Here is a 24,500-nt window from a genome sequence, read left to right as displayed (position 1 = left end):
CCCCCCCGTGGCTCCTCCCCCCAGCCCTCCCCGGCTTGGAAAGACCCTGTCTGCCAGCTCCGCCCACACCGGGCTCCCTTGGGCCCTACGCCTCCTTCCCAGGGCCTTCTTCCTGGGGTCTCCTTTCGAAGTCTGCATCAAGCCATCCTTTCCCAGCAGCGGGGGTCGGAGGGGGCGTGCTGTGCTTACCCCAACACTTTCCCGGCCTCCCCGCCCTCCTCGTCCACGCTGGGAACTGCCAGTCACCTGGAGGCCATAGTTTCTCCTCAGAGGGGCCTCTCCGAACACCTAGGCAGCCCACCCGCCTCCCTTGTCTCTGCTGCCTGTGAACTTCCTTCATGGCTGTGTACTCCCTGACTCGATCAGGCCTCCCTTTCCGATGCACCTGCACCCCGGAGGGCAAGGGGTGGCTCCCCGTGTGTCCCCAGCGCCCCCAGTGGAGTCCAGGCACAGAGCACACGCTCCCTGGTCGTAGGAGACCGAGTTCAGAACTTCCTACTCTGATGTTGCAAACCTTCATAGATTGGCCTGAGCCCACTTTTTTGGGGTCACTGCTGCCCCCACACCCCTACTTCCCACGACACCAGCCTGTGTCCTGTTTGCAGCAGGCCCAGGACCTTTCAGCCCCTGGCCTGGGCCCAGCCTGGCTTTCTGGGTGCTCGCAGAACCCCTTTGGCCCTGTGGAGACTGCCCTGACCCGGCCCCACTCTCCACCGGAAGAGCTGGGGCGGCTGAGCACACTGTGGGTGAGGTTGGTGCGGTCTGCGGGTGCGGGCTGATCGTCTTTCCCTTTGGGCCGCAGCTCCCTGGAGGCGGTCATGGGCCTGGAGAGTAGCAGTGAGCTCTTCACCATCTCGGTGAATGGTGTTCTGTACCTGCAGGTGCGTGGGGGCAGGCTCGGGCGTGGGGGGCACCCCTGGGCAAGGCTAGGGGGCTGCTCAGGGTCTCTGGGAGCAGTGCCCTCCCACCCCAGGCCTGGGACAGATCGGGGGCCGCACCGGGTGGCTCACCCGTTCGCGCAGAGCAAAGCCACGGCCACTGCCCTCAGCAGCCGCTCTGCTCCTCAGGCCGCTGTTTCCAGACCTTCCTGGCGTCCTGAGCACTGGCGCTCCCCATAGGCACAGGTGGCAGGAGGGGATGCAGTCAGCTCTGTGCCCTCAGGCTGACACTGCAACCCTCAGGGGCCGTCACACCTGTGGGAAGCAGCTGTGGCTCCTTTCTACACAAAATCCTGCGACCGTCTCTGGCACTGGGGGGCCCTTGGCAAGTGACAAATTGATGTAGAGGTGGGATTTACTGAAAAAGTTGAAGTGCAGATGTGTGGAGTGCCAGCTGGCCCTTATATAGCAGCGTGCCGGGCCCCTCACAGCTCCTGACGTAAATTACACCTGCTCTGAGGTCAGCATTGCTGTTTTTCCTCTGTTCACCAGAAGGGAAAGTTCTTTTTTTAATGTTTTATTTATTTTTGAGAGACAGACAGCCTGAGCAGGGAAGGGGAAGAGAGGGAGACACAGAATCCGAGGCAGGCTCCAGGCTCTGAGCTAGCTGTCAGCACAGAGCCCGATGCGGGGCTCGAACCCACGAACTGTGAGATCATGACCTGAGCCGATACTGGACGCTTAACCGACTGAGTCCCCCAGGTGCCCCCAGAAGGGAAAGTTTGAAGTTTAGTTGCCGGATGGTGTTTCCACCGTTGACAAGGGAGTTGAGGACACATGGTCGGGAGGCCAGCGCTGTTGAGGGTCGGGTCCCAGCTGCTGCCGGGGGGCACATGGCCCGCCTGGGGTGCTGAGGGGCGGGGGGGCATCCCCAGACTCTGCGTCTCTGGGGGCTGGCGGCCCCAGGCTGACCCTGACCTTCCCCGCAGCTGGGGCAGTACGCCTCCGTCTTCCTGGACAACGCCAGCGGCTCCTCCCTCACCGTGCGCGGCGGCTCGCACTTCAGCGCCATCCTCCTCGGCGTGTGAGCGGCCCGGTGGGCCCTTCCTGTGCCCGGCCAACGGACGCAGGGTCTGAACAGTCTCTGGGCGGTGTTGAAGTGGCTGGCGGGGGGAGGGGGGACACATGCAGGAGGACGCCGGCAGGAACCATCCACGTGGGCCCCGCAGGCCCAGCAAGGGGACCTGCACACTGGCACCAGGAGTGACCTCCGGAGGCCTTTCAAGAGGAGGAGAGCCCTGCTGGGTTGTTACCCGGCGAAAGTTTCTAGGGGGGCCTAGCACCCAGAGTACTTGCTTCGTCTTGGGGAGGCAGGGTCCCAAGTTCACCTCAGTGCTGTAGCAGTGATGGACCAGGGAGAGGCGGGGCGGGGGATGGGGAGGGTCCTGCAAGGAGACACCGGTGTCTGCCTGCAGCGTGTTTCTTCCAATGTGTCACCGAGGAAGTCGCACGGCAGCTCTGGGCAGGGTGGCCGCCGGGACCCGGTGCCGCACGTGTGCGTGGGGCCAGGCTGCTCGGACAAGCGAGCGTTCAGTCTGCAGAGGGTGGCGGCTGAAGTCCCCTGAACCATCCGCTGGCTTCAGGGCGGTGACGGTGGCCAGGTCTGACGGAGCTCCCAGGGCACACAGCTCACGTCCCCCCTCAGAGCCCCAACACCCGCTCCCGCCGGGCATGGTACCCGGGAACCACTCGGTGCCCTTGGCAGGCCTGGTTCGATTCTCAGTAGGACTGGTACCCACCCTACCAGGAAGGGCCGCTGCAGGGTGCCGCCTCTCGGGTTGATAAGGGTGCTGCGGCCACACCCTTCTCTGGATTTCCCCCTGTGGCCCGCGGGCACAGTGTGGAGAGGAGTCCGCCTCTGCCCAGAAGCGGCCGCAGCCCCTTCCATCCTCAGCTCAGCGTGCTCTGCAGGAGGCCGTCTGCGGTAGTTTCCGTGGGACGGGGCCAGCGGGAGGCATTTATGCCAGTCACTTTGCCTGGTTTGGGGCAAAGAAGTCTCCTTTCAGGCCTGTGCACGGCAGCACGCAGTGCAGACGGGAAAATAAAGAACCTTCCGCCCTGAGGGCAGGCCCGCTAAGGGGGAGGAAGTCTGGGAGGCAGGGGAGGCTGGTCCTTGCCCTGGGCAGCCTGGACCCGGGAAGGGGCGGGGGCGGGGCGGCTGACCAGGGAGGCCTCCCAGCTACGTGCGGGCGGTGGCTTCCCGGGCACTGGGACTCGGGAACTGCAGACTGGATCAGGTGTCATTTCCGGCTCCCAGAGCCGGGGTCCTCGTCTCCAGGGATGCCCCACCGCATGTGGTCCCGGCCCCCAGCAGCGAGGGTGTGCACAACGTGGGGGGGGTGGGGGACGACACCAGCTCCACTAACTGGGCAGAAGGGGTGATAAGGTGCCTGAGGGGGCGGGGCAGGGGCGGGGCCCCTTCCCGAACAGCAGCTCCTAAGGCAAGACTGTGCAGACTTACATCATCCACACGCCCGTCCTCCAGAGGCGGACACTTGAGGGAACCAGAGAACGGTTTCACTACAACAGTGACAGCGGTCCTGTGACCGCTCTTCTAGATTAATAAGGACTGGAGAAGTATTTTCATTTATTTTGCAAGTAGGCTAATTCTGCATTTTTTAACATCTTCACCAGAAGGTTCCCCCTTTCAAGTGTCCTTGCCCAGAAGGCCCTCAGCCCAGCAGACGGCCAGCCGCATGCACGGACACTGGCCACTGGCTTCGGAGGCGTTCCCAGCAGCAGTGGACTGCCCGGACCGGAAAGCGCCCGGCTCTCGCCCAGGGGTCCAGACGGGAGACCGGGAGGGCCAGCACTCCACAGCGTCCTGGGGCCCGACTGCACCCCACCAACAGAATCAGAAATGAGCAGACTTCCCGTTGTCCCTGGAGGGCCTGCCAGAGGCGCCGTGTGTACCTGTCCACCCCTGGCCACGCCCAGCACCTCTGCCACACGATGCTCTGCCACCGCATTTCCCCTGGAGACCTGAAAACGGCCAGACGGCTCGGCCGGCCTGTCTGGGCAGGTCACTACCTCAGTCTCCGGATAGAAAGTGCCCCTTCCCTAACCAGGCTCATTGAGGAGGGCGAAAGCACAGGTGAGGCGCCCGTGACCTACAAACATAACACACTGAGCAGCTGTGGGTCACCAGCGCAGGCCCATGCGAGAGGCCATGGCAGTTGTACTGAGGGAAGCCCCAGAGCGTACCCGGAAGCCGACAGGACTTCTGAAGGGCCAAGTCATTCAAATGTAAGAACCCAAAAGACTAGAAAAGAAAGAAACCTTTATTTACAACCACGGGAGCCCCCAGGAGTACACGGGACACACGTAGTGCGCACACACACACACGCACAGGGAGCCCGGGCCGCGCCCTACTGCCCTACCCGCACCACCATCACCGTGACGTTGTCGGCGGAGCCCCGCTGCACCGCCTTGTTGGCCAGCCTGTTGCAGGCGGCCTCGTAGCGCGCGTCCACGGCGGGCTTCCCTTCCCGGCTCTGGATCTTCTCATCCTGCCGGACGGCAAAGGGGCACAGGTGAGCAGGGCCCGGCCACCCTCCGGGGTGCGGGCTCCACAAGAACTGCTCCCCGGTCTCCATCGGGAGGGGCTGCAGGACGAACGGACTGGGGAGCCCCGGGCATGTGCGCCGGGGGGGGGCAGCAGGGAGGAAGCCCCCCCGGGACGTCCCTGTGGCAAGAACCTGAGCGCAGCTCTGACAGCCGGCACCCAGTGGGCACTCTTACCTCCAGGCAGGACAAAATGAAGTTGACGGCCTCTTCTGGGGTAAAGACCTTGAAGAGGCCGTCGCAGGCCAGCAAAATGAACCTTAATGAATGGGAACAAGGAACATAAACGGGTTTTCGCAGCAGACTTCGTAAAATGGCTTGGCGATGCAATAAAATAAACACTTGTCCAACCACTTGAAAGGGCTGGTGGGAGGGAGCATCCTGAGACCCCAAGGTCGGCAGGCGCACAGAGCCCCGCAAAAGCCAGGCTGAGCAGGGGGCCGTGGGGAGGCCCTCCTGAGCCTCCGGGGCCGCCCACCTCGCCGCAGGCAGCTTAGCGCAGCGTCTTTCATGGGCTGGCTGGCTCCGCTTGGCTGCTGCCCCCGCAGGGAACCCAGGACCCCTCACCACTGGCTCCCAGGCACCCTGCTGCCGTTCCCCCATCACCCTCCCTTACTGCCAGGCACCTGGCCATGCGTCATGCTGTCCCGCTGCAATGGCCGTGCACCTTCCCTCTGCCAGGGGGCCCTTCTCCTCTCTCCAACAGGGACCTGGCCCAAGTCTCCTGCTCCCAACACACGGTGCCCCCACCCCCCCCCAACACATGCACTCACCTACTGGCCTGGGGAGCCCACGAGGGCAGAAAGCAGTCTGTCCATCCCTGCACCACCAGGCCCCACCAGTGCCCAAGACAGGGCTGCCCACCCACCCCAGGTCACAACGCAAACGGGAACTCGGGACTGTGTGCGCACATGGACTTACCTGTCGTTGGGGGTCAGCTGGCAGCGTCTGATGTCTGGCACAGAGGTGACCCCACAGCGCTTGTACTGCCCGTCCCCGATGGAGCGAGACACCTCCAGCACACCCAAGACACGCCCGTCCCTGAAACGGGGAAACGGGCTCCATGTGACAGATCGTGGGTCCACGGTGCTTGCGGGCACCCACACCACCAGCCTTGGCCTCCGAGCACTCAAACACGTCCGACGGCACTGCACACCCTCTGGCTGGCACGCGCGGCCCCCAGCCCGCCCTGCTGACCTGCCCACAGCCAAGCTGGACGGGACAGGGCCGGGTCAGGGCCCAGATTATGTTTGCTATCTTGCCGTACCCTAACGCGCCTCAGGCGACATGAGCAGGCAGCCCAGGTTACGAGGTGCGGCAGGGGGCGCTGTATTTACACCTGACTTGACCCAGAAATCCCTGCAAGTAACTGTTTCCGGATTCTGAAGCCCTGTTTTCTTTGCGTGGGCCATGGACATGATTTCTCTTACACTGTATTAATCGTATTCTGCACATTAAACTTCTACCCATTCCATTTTTTTTAACTTTACTTATTTTTATTATTTTAATTATTGTTATTAAACATTTTACTTTATTTTTGAAAGAGAGGGAAAGAGAGTGTGAGCAGGAGAGGGGCAGAAAGAGAGGGAGACACAGAATCCGAAGCAGCTCCAGATCTGAGCTGTCAGCACAGAGCCCGACACGGGGCTCAAACCCACGAACCGTGAGATCATGACCTGAGCCAAAGTCGTAGGCTTGACCAAATTGAGCCACCTAAGTGCCCCAAACTTATTTACTTTTTGAGAGAGAGCATGAACGAGGGAGGAGCAGAGAGGGAGTGGGAGAGAGAATCCCAAGCAGGCTCCGGGCTGTCAGCACAGAGCCCAACATGGGGCTTGATATCACAAACCATGAGATCACGACCTGAGCCAAAATCGAAAGTGCACACCTAACTGAGCCACCCAGGCGCCCCTACCTGTTCCATTTTCAACTGAGGCATCCAGAGCTGGGGAGGCGACCTAGAAATGGGCCTGCAGGTTTATCAGAGGGGAAAGAGCCCCCCAAGAGCCCCCCAACTCGATGCCAAGAACAAGTCTGATGGGCCTTGGGCAGCTGCAAGCCACTGGGCCTCCGGCTGTGCCTGGGAAACCAGAGGCGGTGCACGCGGCGGGCGGCGGTGGGGGGCAGGCTCGGCAAATGCAGAGCTGTTTGTGGGGCCCATAGAGGTTTCCCGAACTAGGAGCAAGAAGCTGCAGAGGACGCATGTGGCGGGATGTCCTCACTGGCCTGGGCCGCTGTTTGGAGCCAGAATCCAGTGCTCCCGGCCCCTGACTGTGGCCACACAGTGACCCTCCAGGCGGGTGCCTCCTGAAGGCCTCTCAAGTGCAACCGTGCGAATGAGCAAGAGGGACACAGTGCACAGGAAGAGAGAGCCGGCCTCCAGCGTGCTCCCTGGGAAGCTGCTCAAAGCACGAGCCCCTCAGGAACCCCACAAGGCGCTTGAGGGACGGGTGACTAGGGCTCCCCCCTCCTCTGCCCCTGGAAGGAGCCTGGCCTGCTCCGACAGCGCAGCGGTAAGTCCCAAAGACCCGCTGAGCGCCAGCAGCCCCGCACAGAGGCTGTGGAAGGAGCTCGGGGTGTGAGGAGAGCGGGAGTTTTCTATCTCGCTCACTGGGTGCACCCCACACACTGCAGGGGCGACAGGAGGGGCGACTGCGACCATCACGGGCCCAGAGGAGCCCCCCATACTTCAGAGAATGATGCGGCCAGTGAGCTGCACTCCAGCCTGCAGGACACACGCCAACAAGGACGGGCCACGGGCGACCCCGTACGACCGTCCTCACAGAACGGTGAGGGCCCAGGCGAACGTGAACGTGGACTGGATGCTGGTTTCCAGCAGAGGCCACGCGGACTAAGGGGACACCGGGACCGGCCAGGCGGAAACCCCTCGGCCAGGCTGTGTCCGCGTTCGGTCTGCAGTGACCTTCCGACAGGTCAGCTGCACACACAGACTGAAACGTCCTGCTGTTTTGGACGTTTGGAAGTGTTAGTGATCGCAGTGGGGGGAGGGCGGGGAGGCAGAGTGGGCCCCGAGAGGAGGGGCCCGTCCTAGGCCGCACAAACGACACCGCTAAGCCCCCTACGCCGTCTCAGTTATGTGGGGACTAGGGACAGAGGGCAGCTGCCGTACAGCGCACCTTCGCGTCAGCCACAGGACTGTCCAAGTCCGCACGTTTTCAAGGAGTTTGGGCAACGGCAGAATCGGGAGCTCTCAGGCTCCTCCCCAGAGGCCCCCGAAGCACCAGCCAGAAGCCGCCTAGAGCAGCAGCGAGAGACGGGGAGAGAAAGCCCCTCCAGGGACAGCCGGCCGCCATCTTCCCGGGCCCCCTTCCTGCATCCCCACAGAGCATCAAGTCCCAACGGTCACACTGGAAGACCAGCCGGAAAACACTCTGGCCAAACTCCTAGTGTGATGTCCCCGAGGCGGACCTCTCCCGTGGCCCAGAGAAGAGGAGGAGAGAGGTTAGCCTCCACCGCCGCCTCCGAGAAACGGCAGATCTACACGGGAGCAGGCACGCGGTCGTCGAAGGCACAGAGAGGGAGATGGAGCTGCACCCTGAGCTGCTGTCTCCACCACGTCAGCTGTTCCCTCTGGAGTTAGCTTACGACTAGCTTGTCCGGTTGTGACAAATGACAGTATTCACGGAAGTTCCCAGGCGCACAGTGCGAAATCCTACAACCTCTATTCCCCTGCTTCGACCTCGGTCTCGTCTCACTGCTGACTCTGCAAACACGGAAAGCTCTGCCCCCAGAGGCCCCCTGATGGGGAGAGGGGGCCCCGTGGCCCTGTTACCTGACGTTGCCGCCGGCCTTCTGGATTCTCATCCGCTCCTCGTACTGCGTGGGGCTGTGCTCCTTGCTGAGGCTTAAGGCCGCGTGCTTCTGACTCTCCTCGTTAAAGCGACACAGGATTGCCTGGGAACACAGACAGGTCAAGTTCAGGTACCGGGTGAGGAGAAAGGTTAGCAACGGAGTTTCAGGTTCACTCTCTTGCTGACAAACAGGAGTTCAGAGCAAAGAAGTGTCACAGAAACCGTGACCAGGGGGAGGGGCCATGCTGATGGCCAAGTCCGGGGCCAGCAGGGCGGGCCGGGCAGCCGGTGGCTGACCCTCCACAGGCCACTGCCTTGATTGTGACACGCAATGAAGATGACAGCCTCCTGGGGGCATCACTAGGCACGGAGTCCGCTGGAGGCGGACAGGAGGGCAGGCTGGCCAAAGCCTCCGTGCACACCGCCACCACGTCCGCAGGTGTGTGCCTGACGTCACACAGCAGAGCCAGGATGCAAATCTGGATTTGAGCTCAAAGTCTTTTTTTTTTTTTTTTTTGCTGGTTTTACTCCCGTTACTTGTTATTTAGCCTCAACACATGTGAACTGGGGCCAGTCTACTAGAAAAACACCAGAATATAAAATCCACCAGCACAGGGACAGTCGGTGATGGGCACTGCTGTCCCCCCAGCGCCTGGTATTTATGTAGAAATCACTCTAAATGTGATGGGGGGAGGGGACAGCGGTCTCCAGGTGCTGCCTAAGAGCAGGAGGGTCACCGTGACTGCTGATGGAGGACCAGGCTCGCTGAAAGAGGTCCTGCCATGTGGGGAGGGGCGTTGGGCCGGGCTGCCGGATGTGGCCCCCCGGCTCTAAGCCATTCCCCACAGCTGGCGCAGGGACACTGAGTGCCACTCATTGGAAATAAGCGGGTTCCCTCCTGCGGTCACGTGGACTGGCTCCGGACACGGCATCACCTAGTGCTCTGTAACTACTCTGGACTTATTCTGGAAGCACAATCATGCTGAGAGGCCAGGGTCCACACTCTGCCGTCATTACCCTCTGAGGTCTTCTGACCCACTGCCCCATGGAGACAGAGCATGCACACACATGCACACACCCCCCCACACTTCCCAGGGCCTGCGTGTGCCCAGAGTGCAAACGGCTTCGGCCCCCTGCCAGCACGTGGAGTCTGCGGGAGCCCCGCAGCGGCCCTGCAAGAAGAGACCTCGACCCGTCACCACCGTCCACCCCGCTGGGCGCACACTTGTCGGTGCCCACACCGCGCGCTGGCCGCCGGGAGCAGCTCCGGAGCCACATACCCGACTGTCCCCGAGGTTGGCAATGTACAGGATGTTGTCCACAGCCAGAACACACGTGGCAGTGGAGCCGTCTTTCCAGGCGGGCTTCCTGGGGGGAGGGGGAGACACATCAGAAACACGGTGGCCGCCGACAGCAGCCCTTGGAGACCCACTTCCCGGGCTGGGCGGTGAGGTTCACTCCACCGCGCACGTCAACAGTGTGAGCACTTACTTGGTGGCGGGTGCTTTTCAGAGAGTGAGGATCAGAACACCTCAAATGGGTTCGAGAAAAACCACACGCGCACCGCACACGCTCACACACTCATCTCTACGTGATTACACTCACTGGCTGGAAGCCTGTTTGAGGAACTCTTCATCAGTGTGCTTGAAAGTGTCCAAAAGGCATCTCTTCACGGTCTTCTCGACACTGATCACATCTCCTGTTACGGAAGGAACATGACAGGCTCTCAAGAAGGGCAGGTTCTCCTCCTGCTGCAGTTCCGTGTCTGCACAGTGACCAAGGTCAAGGTCGTCTTCACTTCCCCTCCTGGACGGCAGGGCCGGCGGAGCCTGCTAGCCATCTCCCAGGTGAGGAGGCGAACACCTCTCCGCCAGGCGCCGTCGGGCAGACTCACGTCACGCCAGGCCCCCCACTCGGCCTCCACCTGCCCACCTCGGAGCCCGCCCCCCGTGCCCCATCTTCAAAGGGCCGCTGCCAGTTCCTGGTGACATGACTCTCTCCCTGCTCTACACCAACGGCAAACACCACGATGAACGTGACCCAACTCTGTTCTAGGTCTCACCTTTAGGAAATTTCCTGATTAAGTTCTGATGCAAATTCTGTGCAGCAAATTTTGAAGCTCGAATTCCTCCGTGTCCATCAAAAACAGCAAAATATGAAACCCGGGTACTGGAAGAATGAACTACAAGTTACTGAGATTGTCAAAGCTTGCTCCTCTCCATGAAGGCTTCTAAATCTTATTTCAAACAGTGAGCACTAAGAAGACTGAGGACATCCCCCTGCTAAAATACCAGCCAGACTGTCACAAATGAGAAAACACACATCACATTAACTGAGACAAATGTGGAAGTAACTTTCACGGTAGTTTTTAAGTTCATTTATTTAAGTGATCTCTGTAGCCAACATGGGGCTTGAACTCGTGACCAGAGATCAAGAGTCACACACTTCTGACCCAGCCAGCCAGGTGCCCCAACTTGCATGATATTTTTATTTTTTTAATTAAAAATGTTTTTTTAATATTTATTCTGAGGAAGAGAGAGAGAGAGAGAGAGAGAGAGAGAGAGAGAGAGAGAGAGAGACAAGAGTGTGAGTGGGGGAGGGGCCACGAGAGAGGGAGACACAGAATCCGAAGCAGGCTCTGGGCTCTGTGCTGACAGCTCAGAGCCCGACGTAGGGCTCGAAGTCACAGAAAGGAGATCATGACCTGAGCCGAAGTAGGACGTTCAATGGACTGAGCTACCCAGGCGCCCCTCACAGTATTTTTAAATTAAAAGTTAAAAACTCGGGGGCCTTTGACTCCGTCAGTGGAGCACGAAGACTCTGGATCTCGGGGTTGTGGTTCTGAGTCCCACATTGGGTATAGAGATCAACATAAATAACCTTAAAGAAAAAGAAGTTAAGGGGCACCAGTTGCTCAGTCGGTTAAGCATCCGGCGTCGACTCAGGTCATGATCTCACGGTGTGCAGGTTCTAAGCCTTGCGTCGGGCTCTGTGCCGACAGCTAGTTCAGAGCCCGGAGCCTGCTTCAGTTTCTGTATCTCCCTCTTTCTCTGACCCTCCCCTGCTTGCGCTCTCTCAAAAATAAATAAAAAACATTAAAAAAAAATTTAAATATAAAAAAAAGTTAAAAACTCACATTTTTTTCAACAACTCAAGATTAACTGATCGTTCACTGAAGATGAAACTTAATGCCCATCTTAACACTCATTCCTATTCCCCTTTCACATCGTGCCAGAACACTTGCATACACAGAATAAATGCCATTAGTGAGTTAAACTGTTTCAGGGACAAATAAAAATGCCCACGAGAAAGGACGTCTACTCTAGAGAGCCACTTCCTCAAACATGTCCCGAGTCCGTTCCAACAGCGACCTCACGAGCCATGAGGCGCCACCTCCACGTGGCTGTCATCACGGGGTGGCTGCTAAGCACAGTCCCCTCCCCCTCCCGGGGCTCTCCGGAGGCCTGTTCCAGCTCCAAGGGTGACCCCACAGTGTGCTGTGTGGACGACGGCTGCCCAGCACCAGGGACTGTGTGTACGCGGGCACCTCCACACGTGACCAGGTGCCGGCAGGGACCGTCGCCTCCTCGTCTGCACAAAGGCCACTGGCACCACTGGCTCCAGCACACTGTCTGTTAGTGACTGGCTGGCTCCAGGGGGCACCCGTCACAGACCCCGTGACCACGGAAACGTGGTGATGCGGACGCCTGATCTTGTTCCCTACAATCCCCCGTGCACATAACCATGACCTTTGTCCTAGAGTCTCCCGAGCACACACGCGTGATCCTGTGCCCCGGAGTCTCTGGCGTGTGCACACGTGTGATCCTTGCCCCAGAGTCTCTGGTCACACGTGGGATCCTGTGCCCCAGAGTCTCTGGTCACACGCGGGATCCTTGCCCCAGAGTCTCTGGTCACATGCGGGATCCTTGCCCCAGAGTCTCTGGCGTGCGCACATGTGGGATCCTGTGCCCCAGAGTCTCTGGTCACACGCGTGATCCTGTGCCCCAGAGTCTCTGGTCACACGCGGGATCCTTGCCCCAGAGTGTCTGGCGTGCGCACACGCGTGATCCTGTGCCCCAGAGTCTCTGGCGTGCACACGTGTGATCCTGGCCCTACAGTCTCCGTGCACAGCGGGAACGCGAGGTAACGACAGGCTGTGCAGCCCTCCGCGCCTCAGAGATGACCCAAAGGCCTCATGTGAGTTTGTACAGTTGCAGGAAAATGTTCACTGTTCTCCCCCTTGATGCTGTTTCTGCTTTTTGTTCTCCTTTGGGCCCCGACCAGATGCAGCTCTCCCGGATCACCAAGAGCGCTGTGAGCAGCCCCTCCATCTTGGGGCCGCGGGGTGAGGGTACCCCTGCCAGAAGCTCCTCAGACACTGACGCAGAGTCCGTTCCCTAACAGGGTTCTGGGCTCCGGCAGGAACGCACTTGGGGCAGGACAGCTCTCTGCTGCGGGGCGTCTAGCATCCCAAGCGCCCCCCGCCCAGGCGAGGACCACACACGTCGGGAAGGGAAGACTGTGCAAAATCAGGGCCAGCTGAGAAGCACGGATCGGCACCGATATGCCACACCCCCCAGACCCACCCACCGAATGCGGCCACTCGGCACAGAGCTCGCGGGAGCGGACACTCACATGAGGGACGACGGGGGACTACACTCCTCAGTGATGTCGTTCAGGATGACGTGGGCGTCCTGCATCTCCTCCCGCTCGCCCTTCCGCTCGGCCACATAGCCTTTCAGACCGAAGATCACCGAAGAAGCTGCGGAGAGGAGAGCAGAACGCCGCTACAGAACTGCGCACGTCCCTCCAGAAGCCCTAGCCCAGAGCAAACGGGGGGTGCGGGGCTGCTGGCAGCCTTCCTCCGGGATGTCCTGACTGCATATGAGCGAGCTATTCCCCTCTGGCCGGCCGTCTGCCCCGCTGCAAGTCTGTACCTAGAACAAGACCACAGCCGGACAAGGGCGGGCTCTAAAAGGCTGAGCAGTGGGGGCACCCAGGGGGGCTTGGTTGGCTAAGCGTCCGACTCTTGATTTTGGCTCAGGCCATGATCTCACGGTCTGTGAAATCGAGCCTGGCATCAGGCTCCTCGCTGGGCACGGAGCCTGGTTGGGATGCTCATGCTCCTGCTCTGCCCTTCCCCAACTCACGCACAAACTCCCTCTCTCCCCCTCAAAAAACAAAATGAGTGAACGAAAGACTGAACGGTGAAGAGGAAGCATGGACAGCAGCAGCTTGGCACCACTGGCTTCGGTTAAGGCATTAAGCACCAGAGCAAGGGGCCTGCCCTCACCCCAACCTGGGGCGGGTGTTATGCGCGAATTAGTCTCGTCAGTAATTTAATGAGGGCAGAAAACTTCCTAGTTTAGAGAAACGCATAAAGTCTACCCCAAATGCCCTGTCGGCTACGTGAAACTCTAGTCCCATGCCTGAGGCTGGCAGAGAACTTGGACACAGCGCGGCAGCGGCTCCTACTTTAAGTGAGGAAGACGAGGCTAAAGGAGCACGCCACGGGCACGGCCCCAGGCCACTGAAGCTCATTCTCGGACACCCCAGGGCTCCGCCGACAGTGAGACGACACTGGCAGAGCCGCTGCCCGGAAGCGCGGTGCTCTGGAGGCGAAGGGCAGCGGCCAGCGGGCCAGTGGGCTTCTCGCGCGTGTCCCAGCGCACCCCGCGGCGTTCGCCGGGCAGCTCCGGGCCAAGGACGAAGGGGTGCGTACGGTGTGTGAACAACACCCACGGCCACCTCTCTGTAACTGATACTTTCCACTTCTCCGAATTTCAACTGGTTTTTCCAGCTGCAGGCGCCTTCTTGGGAAGTGCCCATCGCCAGTGCGAACAAAGACAGTGAGTCAGAGAGAAAGTGGGGGCTCAGCAGACTCACTGTTCACTAGAGAAGGTGACGTCAACATGACCTGGGTCTTCTGACCCTTGAGGAACAAATGCAGGTCTCCTATCTGACCAAAGTTGGGCAGAGCTGAACAGGAAAGTAAGGAGAGGAAGCAAAAGGAACTTTGGAAATCTGCTGGCAAAAAGGGAACCCTACCAGCTTCTCAAATGCAGACACGAAAAGGAAGCATCCTGAATCAGAAAGCTGAGCTCGTTTTTGCTCTGGGTTGTTCTAAGATAGGAAGTCTAATACGTTTGTTTTCAAACTGTCTGAAAACCTTTACAAACTTTCTTTTCCACAAGCTCTTCGCTGCCGTTCTCTTCTTCAGGGGCTCTTCTCTTTGTTCCTTTCCCTTCGCTCTTTACCGTCTGGGACATCGAAGTGTCAAGAGAACCTGGACGCAAGGACAGACAGACAGAGCTGCGGACCATCAGGAGCGACTGGTGGACCAGGCCCCACGCCAGCCCCCAAGACTCGAAATGACACGCCGCATGAGCACCGGCAGAGAGGCAGGCACAGGGCCGGCGGTGTGCCCGGGCACCCACAGGGGGGACCACGGGGCACGAGCACCGGCAGAGAGGCAGGCACAGGGCGGGCGGTGTGCCCGGGCACCCACAGGGGGACCACAGGTCAGCATTCAGGTCCTGCTCAGGCCAGATGTGAGAAAGGATCTGCAAGGGAAGGTTCTTGGTGGAAAAATATACAGCCCACATCTTGGGGCTGTGGTGCACAGCAGGTCCCATATCCGTAGGCCCTTATTAATAAGGAAGTTTCTGAAACTGGCAGTGACACGTCCTGAACAAGTCAAAAAAGCATTAAGTGCCCAGAGGGGGGTACAGTGAGGTAAACACCAAGCTTTAAGAGCTGTGTGCATGGTGACAGGCCAAACAGGACTGCTGAAGCCATCCGCATCTGTGGAGAGAGGAACCTGGACTCAGGCCAGAGAGCTAAGAGCGCCTGTCGTGTGCATGCCTCTTGGGAGAAGTCTAGCTTCAAATCCCGGCTCTGCCACTCATAAGAGGTGTTGCCCCTGAGGCAGGTCACTTAACCCCCAGCCTGTTTCTTCCTCTGTAACACAGGGAGGACACGGTCACTTCGGAAGGTGGGGACCAGGTAAGTAAAAGCACTGACCACAGTGCCGGGGTCATCACCTATCCGATAAATGGCTGCTGTTGCAGTAATAAAAGGCTCTAAGCATTCTCTGCATTTCAGTATAAAAGCATGTGACCTTGGGGTTCCTGGGGGGCTCAGTCGGTTAAGCGTCCGACCGGCTCAGGTCATGATCTCACGTTCGTGGGTTCAAGCCCCACGTCGGGCTCTGTGCTGACAGCTCAGAGCCTGGAGCTGCTTCGGATTCTGTGTCTCCCTCTCTCTTTCTGCCCCTCCCCTGCTCGTGCTGTCTCAAAAATAAACAAACATTAAAAAAATTAAAAAAATAAAAGCATGTGAGCATTTACTCGACCCGTGTTCATCAGACATCTCCGCGCACGGAGGGACGGGAAGAAAATGTCCCTGCTGTCAGGGAGAGTGAATTACTTGCAAAAAGACAGACACTTGCAACAGCAGAACATAACTCACACACAACCTGCCCCCCATAATAACGTGCCTTAACTGAGAAAATTCCACAAATGTTTCCATGCACTCCTCCCCAGCTGGCCCAGCTTTCCCAGGGCGTGTACAAAACAATCCTCCACTCTTTGAACTTGCCAAACAAGGACATTCTGATAGATGTGTTACTGACTCCTAACTGAATCACTTTGTAGTCAGAGAATGTGGTCTGTATATGAAATCAATTCATTACTGGGACTTATTTTATGGCCCAGAATGTAGTTGATTTTATAAACGGTGAATATGTCTTCTCAAGAAATTCAATACATTGGATGCAAGGTTAGATTCTAAATGCGAAAAAATCAAGCCTGTTCATAATGGTGCAAAGTCTAAGTTGTTACCAGCTGGCTGTCTCTTGCCCTAGGAAGAACTAAGACACAGCTACATTGAATCTTCTTTTATGAACCCTGTTAAGAGCCCTGTAGGTCAATGTCTGCACACATTAACCTTCATGGGAAGAGTGCGGGCTCTACAGGCAGGATTTTAGGCTTCCTGGGGACTGAGACAACATTGTGATTGTACAGCCCTGAAAATCTGAGGATTCTCACGTAAGAGGCCTCTAGTAACTTGTTCTAAACACAGAACTACGCTAATTTAATCCACACACTCTAGCCTAATCCTGAGGATTTTTGTGTAATGGACTAATGATACAAAACACGGACTTGACAATCAGCAACAAGTGCTGTACTTGACATCATAAGGGAGGACTCTAGTTCAGCAGAAAACTGCATGTGAAAATAGCCCCCCGCCCCACCTCCGTCCTCCCCCACTGTCATGCGGCCCCCTGCCCTGCCCTCACTCAGCAGGATCCCGTATGGGAAGTATTAGGACATACATCTCTGTGACCACCAAAGGGACCTGCTCCTCCCCCCTCCACCTGCCCGGGATGTAGAACGGAAAGAACATTTACAGGAAAAGGTGGAGGCAACGTTAATAGGCTTGAAAAAAATGAGATCAAGTTCATAAAGATTGTTGAGAAAAAATAAGGCTTGACTGAAAATAATCAACTGCGGTCTTGAACTTCAAGGAAATTCCTGCACATGGTCTGTACCAGTCACTAAACCAGTGTCATTCGGATTTTATTTTCTTAAAATCAAAATTCTTTTTAATGCAGGTACCATAAAGGAGAAGACTATCTGTGTTTACAGGTTCAGGGATATGAAAAATATTTTTACTATTTTATATATTCAGATACTTCTGCTGAGTACATTAGAGCCTCTCACCCACAGGGGCAGAGATTGACTCTGAGGTTTTTGATAAAATATTAAAAACAAAGTTCAAATGACCGAACTCTTAATTCTTAACATCAGCTGCAAGTGGCTGAACCCCAAGAAGTAAGAAATCACCAAAAGGTGATGCAGCATATAATCTTTCTGCTTCCACCTGATGGTGCCTATTTATTGTGTGATTTTAATAAATTTTAATAAACCTTCTGCTGTATGGCGGTTTAATGTCATCCCAAACCCTGTTAAGACCTATCAACAAATACATTTTACAGAAGAGTACGATTTCAACGCACCCCCTCCATCAGCACGGCGACCCCGCCCCTCCCACTCACCTGCGTCCCCGCTGCTGGCCGGTGGGAGGTCATCGAAGAGCAAGGGGCCCCCCGGTCCTGTAACACAGAACACAGGGTGAGCGCAGGGCCGGTGGGGGCTCCAGCCTCCATCCCACCAGGACACCGGCGCAGGCCAGCGGAATAGCTCGGAACTCTGGGGTCCATCCAGTGGCAGCTCATAGTTCGGTAAATAACGTCTTGAACCTCTTTTATTTTAAAGTCCTATCGGTTCAAAGGAGACAAAAATCTGCCTGAAAGAATGAAATCTGATTTCAGCTGGTACAATAAATGCTCCAACGAACCGGAGGAAACTGCTCGTTTTTATGCCGCTCCTCGGGGCTCGTGACTAGCAGATTTTGCTGCCTTACCTGATGCCATGGATTCAAACCTTAAGACAGTCCACACCTAAAACATCTGCGTGTTGAAAACGGGGGAAAGGGAGAAAGATCTGAGACAACTAGGACCCCAGGGCGACGCGCTGACACGCACCTGGGAGAGCCTGGAGACTGTACCTGAGTCGGCGCCGCCGGCCGGAGGGAGGCCGTCGAAGAGCAGGGGCCCCTTCTGAGCTTCTTGGCCTAGAACACAGAGTGCCTGCTTAACCGGCATCCGGTCACCGGCCAGGACAGGTTTTTCAGCGGGGGGCGGGGGGGCGGGGGGGCGTTCTGAGATGTTCGCTATTAAAACTCAAATTTTCTCCTCCTTGGCGAACAGATTTTTTAAAAGTATCTTCTAGACAGCTATTTAACACGGACATTTGCTTCCAGCAGTTATTGTCCACATAAAAGCAATGACAGATGACCCAATGGGCACTTGAAGGGCCACTGGGTATTTGGAGGAAAACCAATATGTTTTCTCCATAATTCCTTGCCTGAAAGCAACAAACACTTAAAACCTTTCTTGAGAAATAAATCCTGGGAAGAAAAATATGGATTCTAGGGCAAGAAAACAATTATTGGGTCCCTCAAGATAAAACCTCAAAGACGGAGGGCTCTTCAAAGATCTATGGTCTTCAAAAGTCCTCTTTCAACAGCATTCTGAACGAACCACCAACGAGGTCACACACACGAGCACAGAGACCATGAGAGGCGGAGGGAAGCAACTAACTTGGTGTTAACTCAATTGTAAGCTCCGATGGGCTCTGTATCATCCTTTCGCCTCTAGGTAGAAACGAACTGGGTATCAATTCTACTCTTTTAGAAACAATAGTTCAAAATAAAATTTAGAAACTCCAAGGAAAGAAATAGCTTCCGGAGTTTTTAGGTCACAAGTACCTAAATACCTGATAAATTCCTGGTTTAACAAAAAAAAGTAACTCTCCTGCTTTACACCCTAATTCAAATGGGAAACGTCTACTTTATCAAATGATCCAATTCTCCCTCAGGATCTCCCAAACTAACTGCAGACTGTTTTTCTCACACGTGACATAAACACCTTACAGAAGTATTCAAAAAGCAGCATCGCTGGGCATCAAACGGCATGCAGGATGACCGCTTAGTCAATAATCCAAGAATCCCTAATATCCCAACAAGGCACTTCCGAGAGGAACCCAGACCACAGCGCATAAGACGCCCCTTCTCCTAACAGACCGGAAATGCACCCTGTGGTGGGGGGGGTGGGCTGAGGGCCAGGCACCTGGGACAGAGGAGTCACACGGAGGAGGCCCACGTACCCAGCAACCCCCCTCCACTCAGGCCGGGTCATATTTTCATTTCTGAATGAAACTACCTATCTGGATCAGGTCCCCCGGCGGCCACTGTCCAGTGGGGGGGGGTGTCCTCTCCCCCCGGGGAGGACAGTTTCAGTTCTGGCCAGCGCTCCTCACAACAGTGCTCCCAGTACAGCCCCGGCCTGGCCTCTGTCCGGGGGCTACAACTCGGACGCAGTGCACACTCTGGGCACCACCCTGGGCAGCGGTCCGTCTCCGGGGGCTGAATCCTCTCCAGTCCTCGCTCGGAGTTTCAATTAAACAGGAGATCATCTCCTTTCTTTTGGCAACAACTGAGAACGGCTTACGAAAATAATGAACATTATGTGCTGCCTTCCAGGCACCGCCCCAGCGCTGCACACATCTACGCATTCAGTCCTCACAACGGTTTTATGAGGCGGGTACTGACACCGTGTTCCTTAGTGATGAGGAAACTGAGGCAAACTGGTGGAACAATGCCCGAGGTGGGGGCCCGTCAGGAGCAGGGGTGCCAGCCAGGCAGCCTGGGTTCCCAGCCCATGCTCTTGTGAGGTGCCACACACCTCCCCACAACATCTGATTTAACCCTTCCGACAGCCCCACCCAGAGAATCCCAACCTCTGGACTACTCTCTGCATCACTGAAAGGATCACGCAGAATAGCTTGCACTTGGATTCTTAAAAAAAATCCCATGGGGTGTCTAGCTGGCTCAGTCAGCAAAGCAGGCCATTCTTGACCTCGGGCTTCTGAGCTCAAGCCCTATGTTGGGTTTCAAGAATACTTAAAAATAAAATCTTAAAAAAATGGGGCGCCTGGGTGGCTCAGTTAAGCGTCCAACTTAGGCTCAGGTCATGATCTCAGGGTTCATGGGTTTGAGCCCTGCATTGGGCTCTGTGCTGACAGCTCAGAGCCTGGAGCCTCCTTCGGATTCTGTGTCTCTTTCTCTCTCTGACCCTCCCCTGGTGGCGCTGTCTCTCTCTCTCTAAAATAAATAAAAACATTAAGGAAAAAAAGCTTTAAAGAAATATACGGGGGCACCTGAGTGTCTCAGTTGGTTAAGAATTGACCGGCCCAGGTCATGATCTCACAATTCACGAGTTTGAGTCCTGCGTCAGGCTCTGTGCTGACAGCTCAGAGAACCTGGAGCTGCTTCGGATTCTGTGTCTCCCTCTCTCTCTGCCCCTCCCCTGCTCTCTCTCTCTCTCTCTCAAAAATAAACATTAAAAAAAAATTTTAACTGTAAATCATAGATGCTATAATGAAAATTTCTGATTAGCCAGAACCTTACATTCTATTGTGGATAAATAGTAATTCAAAGTATTTGGGTCTGCAATAATTAGACAAATGTGACTGTGACCCAAAGCTTTGGAAGGAGCCCCCCACCCCCAAATTCTAAATATAAGAGCTTAATGAAGAAGGAAACAAGGCTACAGACGATTTTTCATTAGTTACTCTCTGCTAGGGTTTGTTTTGTTTTGAGTCATCTACATTCTGAAGCTTAGGAAACTATAACCATGTTAGCTCAAGGCTACTATGTACAACAAGGCCAACAAAAGGATCGTGTATTTCACCTCAACTGTTCTTTACAACTACAAACGCAATACACCAGAGAAGCATCGGGAAAAGCCCCGCTCTGCCCCCCCCCCCCAGCACAATAACGGAGGAGTGTGCACCTTCCACTTTCTTCCAGGCGGATGCACTTGTGCACCAGCATTTTAACTTCTGGAAGGCAAAAGCACATTGTAAGCCCCCGGGGCACGTTCCGGGCCAGCACGCCGGGGTCTAGCTCTTGCTGGCAGCCAGGTGCTGGGGAGGGAGGGTCCAGTTCCCTTACTGGTGGGCGGGTTCCAGGTTCCCACTTGACGAATAATGGCCCCAGGAAACGGCGCCGACACACGCCCTGCTAGACCGCTGGCCAAAAGTTATGTGGGGTGTAAGTCTGACAAGACGCCAGACTATTCTCCAAAAGCTGTGGTAACCTCCACTCCCAACACCCTTCATGAGTGTCCATTTCTCTCCATCCTCGCCTCCACGTTGCCAAATTTTAATGGGACGAGTGAGACCTGGAGCTGCGTGACTTGCTCTCCCTCCCTGGGACTGAGCAAGCGCAGCGCTGGCTCCAGGGGACTAGCCGTTTGCATTTCTTCTTGCAAGAACTGTCAGGAGACAGTGGCCTTTGACCATTTTCAAATGGGTTATTTGTCTTTTTTTTTTTTTTTTAGAGAGAGCATGCATACAAGCGGGGGGGGGGCGCGGGGGGGGGGGGAGACAGAAGAAGGTGAGGGAAGGGGAGAGGGGAAAGGGGGAGGCAGGGAGAAGAGACAGAATCTTAAGAGCAGGCTGGACGCCCACCACGGGGCTCGATCTCATGACCCTGCACCAAAACCAAGAGTCAAGATGCTCAATGCTCAACCAACTAAGCAACCCAGGTGCCGTAGTCTTATAATGTGTATGAGCCTTTCGTTTATTAGGGCTCATTAGTAATGTGTACTTAAATTATTTTCTGATCTTTTTCCTTTGTGGTATTTTGTCCTGCTGAAATTTTTATTTTTACATAGTTAATCCATTTTAATTTTTGAGTTTTTCCCCCTTGTTTATCCCTGAAGTTTTACAATTAGTCTTTTTTTCTAGTACCTTAACCTTTATCTCTAGGGGTTTTTTCCCCAAAGAAATATTCTGAAGATGGCCTGTCCTGCAGTAGTGACTTAGTCCTCACGGCGGACCGTCAGCTTCCAAGGATCCTAGCGGAACAACCTCGTGAGGGAAAGAACCACCCTATAAAACTGAAACCAACTTCTTGCCAAAGCAACTTTACACCAGACACCTTTCACGTGTTTGAATTATCAATTATAAGCTGTTGATCTTTAAGACACCAAGTCAGCACTTTGAGGGGAAGGATGCAGCAGCTGCACTCAGGTCTGACGTGGACATACTTCCTCGTTTTGATAAACCCTCTACACACGAAAAATTCTATTTACTCAGCAACCAAATCTGTAAAGGCTGGCAGGAAAACTAATACGCACAAAATGTGAAAACACTTTAATGCATTCCTTCTACATTTTTCTTCAGACCATAAAAATTAAAAGGCTTGGAGACAGGAGCATTTAATGGAATGTCTAAAAAAAAAAAAATCAAAGAGCTACACAAAATACACTGGCTGTGAGGTGAGCGGTGTGAATTCCTACCTTTCCACCGACTCCAGTTAAGAGCGCACTGGCGTCCTCGTTAGGCAGCTGTTGACATTCGTAGCGCTGTGCGGACATGTACGAGGCCGACCCCGCGCCACACCCGCGCTGAGCCCCGCGCACGCAGCCCTCTCTCTAACCCACGGGCTCGCGGCAGGAGGCAGCGATCCTAGTTCATGGACACGGGGAAGAGCCACTGAAGGCACTTAGTGGGTCTGAAACCAGTCTGAGTACATGTCCAAACCCACTCTTCTCCGGGACTGTGAAAATGACTAGGTCTTTGCCGGTTCCCTGCAGTAGCTCAGGAATCTGTGGCTCCCGGACATCACAGGTGACATCATGGGTGATGTCACGGGTGACGGTCACGATGGTGCAGGTTTGCGTGTCTTTCCCTACACTTTATTTTCTGTAATGTTTATTTGAGAGAGAACACATGAGCAGGGGAAGAGCAGAGAGAGAGAGGAAGACAGAATCCGAAGCAGCTCCTGGCTCTGAGCTGTTAGCACAGAGCCCAACATGGGGCTCCAACTCACAGACGGCGAAATCACGACCTGGGCCAAAGTCGGATGCTTAACGGACTGAGCCCCCCAGGTGCCCCTCCCTCCATTTCAAGAAACCAATCTTATTTTCCTTTCATGTATTCCATTTTTAATTGTATCAATCAATACCATAGACTTTCTGAAGCAAAGTATGGTGTTTAAATTAATTTTTCAAAAATCACATTATTTTCACAAGACAGTAAAATCAGATTGTTCTTGCTCAAGCGATCTTAACCTGTTAAATCTCATGTTGTCGGTTTTAACCAACTGCGTGTCCAGAGAACTTTGAATCCCAATTCTTGTCACTTTACTGCTTACCCACTCAGCTTCCGGTCCTCTACAAATTCAGAAAGCATGCCTTCTTCATTTTTAAAAATATACTCAGCCAAGCATGGTCTGTGACAGCGTCAGTGTCCTTCCCACAAGCAGGGGGCAGTTCACTAATTCAGGGAACAGGGGTTTAAACACTATGCAGCCCCTCTGCCCCCCTGGCATCTCAGCCGGGGGTTGGAGAAGCCCCCCTCCCATTGTATTTGGTGCCGTGCTGCCAAGTACCAACTTGTAAGACTTCTAAGTTGTCAGATTTCATATTATCTAAAGGATGCCTTCTCCTGAGCAGACAAATTAATTTCAGGTAAAAAGTTATGGAGATTTTTTTTTAAATGACAGGATTCCAGACACACCTGCAAATCCAAACTCTGCCCTGAATATATCCAGAGAGAAAGCATATTCCATCAACAGGGTTTAAAAAAAAAAAGAAGAAAAAGAAGAAAGCTGCACACACAAGGCCAGAGCTTTTACCTACAACTGGAGCAGTTTAGGAAGTGAATGGCGGAGTTGAGCACACAGACTCAAAGACGGTTTTTCAGACGCTTCTGCACCATCAGAACGGTAAGTGGGGAGGCGTTAACGGTGCCATTACTGGGAATGGCGACTCAGAAAGACTGGCCGGGCGGTTCACATGGGACGAGCCGGACCCCAGGCCCGGGGCAGGGCGGCAGCACAAGTCCTTCAGAGCTCCAAGTTCACCACTCCCCCGCACTGGTGCGTTCAGGCAGACCCAAGAACTGAATGCCGCCCCCATCGCTCCCGTGCCCAGCATCTCCGCAAATCACAAGTCTACCCAAGCTGCGAGGTCCCATCCCCGCACCGCCCCCTTCCCCAGGGTTTCTGGTCGACTGCAATCCCTCCTCCAGGCCCGCGGCATTTCCCACAGTCGCCAACTTTGGCCAGTTTAAATTATAATCCCTTGCATTCCCATGTAAGCTCTCTGCGGGCAAAGGCTGGCGCTCGCCTTCACCTCCCTAATCCCCACAGCGGCAGTTTCCACACCGCGGTCTCCAGGCCCCGGCCGCGCGGGCCCGAAGCCCCTGGGGATTTAACCTCAAGGATGCAGGACCCTAGCTTGGAGGCTTTCCGATCTGGCAGACGGAGGGAGGCCTGGAAATCTGAACTTGTTTTTAAAGTTTCCCAGGTCTTCCGCCACCGAGTTAGGCTGAGAAAGGAGGCCCTACAGAGCGGGGCGTCCCGCTGAACGTCCCGCGAGTCAAAGAGCACCCATCAGCCTCTCGGGGCGAACCCCGGAGCGGCCACAAGGCCCAGGAGGCGCCGGGCTAACAAAGGCCTGGTCCCGGGCCGCTTACGCGCGGAGCTCACGCCACGGCCGCCGACGCGCGCACCTGCGCCGCTGCTCGGGCCCTGGGGAGCCGCGGGCGTC

The 24,500-nt window shown here is 55.6% G+C and overlaps 2 protein-coding genes across 2 annotated transcripts in view; one reads left to right on the top strand and one right to left on the bottom strand.

Moving 5' to 3' along the window:
• ERFE (erythroferrone) overlaps window positions 1–5,986 on the top strand; it is an 8,722-nt gene extending 2,736 nt beyond the window's left edge. Inside the window, exons 4-7 of the mRNA XM_029932853.1 lie at window positions 643–751; window positions 803–881; window positions 1,868–2,009; window positions 3,573–5,986. Of these exons, the coding sequence (XP_029788713.1) occupies window positions 643–751; window positions 803–881; window positions 1,868–1,966 (287 nt within the window). The 3' untranslated portion in view covers window positions 1,967–2,009; window positions 3,573–5,986. The remainder of the gene's footprint in view (window positions 1–642; window positions 752–802; window positions 882–1,867; window positions 2,010–3,572) is intronic.
• ILKAP (ILK associated serine/threonine phosphatase) overlaps window positions 4,199–24,500 on the bottom strand; it is a 20,612-nt gene continuing 310 nt past the window's right edge. The window contains exons 2-13 of the mRNA XM_029932852.1: window positions 24,463–24,500; window positions 17,885–17,950; window positions 17,373–17,429; window positions 14,484–14,600; window positions 12,950–13,076; window positions 10,377–10,483; window positions 9,920–10,013; window positions 9,595–9,682; window positions 8,296–8,417; window positions 5,424–5,543; window positions 4,680–4,761; window positions 4,199–4,447 (exon numbers count right to left, since the gene is read on the bottom strand). Of these exons, the coding sequence (XP_029788712.1) occupies window positions 4,307–4,447; window positions 4,680–4,761; window positions 5,424–5,543; window positions 8,296–8,417; window positions 9,595–9,682; window positions 9,920–10,013; window positions 10,377–10,483; window positions 12,950–13,076; window positions 14,484–14,600; window positions 17,373–17,429; window positions 17,885–17,950; window positions 24,463–24,500 (1,159 nt within the window). The 3' untranslated portion in view covers window positions 4,199–4,306. The remainder of the gene's footprint in view (window positions 4,448–4,679; window positions 4,762–5,423; window positions 5,544–8,295; window positions 8,418–9,594; window positions 9,683–9,919; window positions 10,014–10,376; window positions 10,484–12,949; window positions 13,077–14,483; window positions 14,601–17,372; window positions 17,430–17,884; window positions 17,951–24,462) is intronic.

The sequence above is a fragment of the Suricata suricatta genome, chromosome 3 (assembly GCF_006229205.1).
Source record: "Suricata suricatta isolate VVHF042 chromosome 3, meerkat_22Aug2017_6uvM2_HiC, whole genome shotgun sequence".
NCBI classification, from domain to species: Eukaryota; Metazoa; Chordata; class Mammalia; order Carnivora; family Herpestidae; genus Suricata; species Suricata suricatta.
This window is presented reverse-complemented; position numbering and strand designations above follow the sequence as displayed.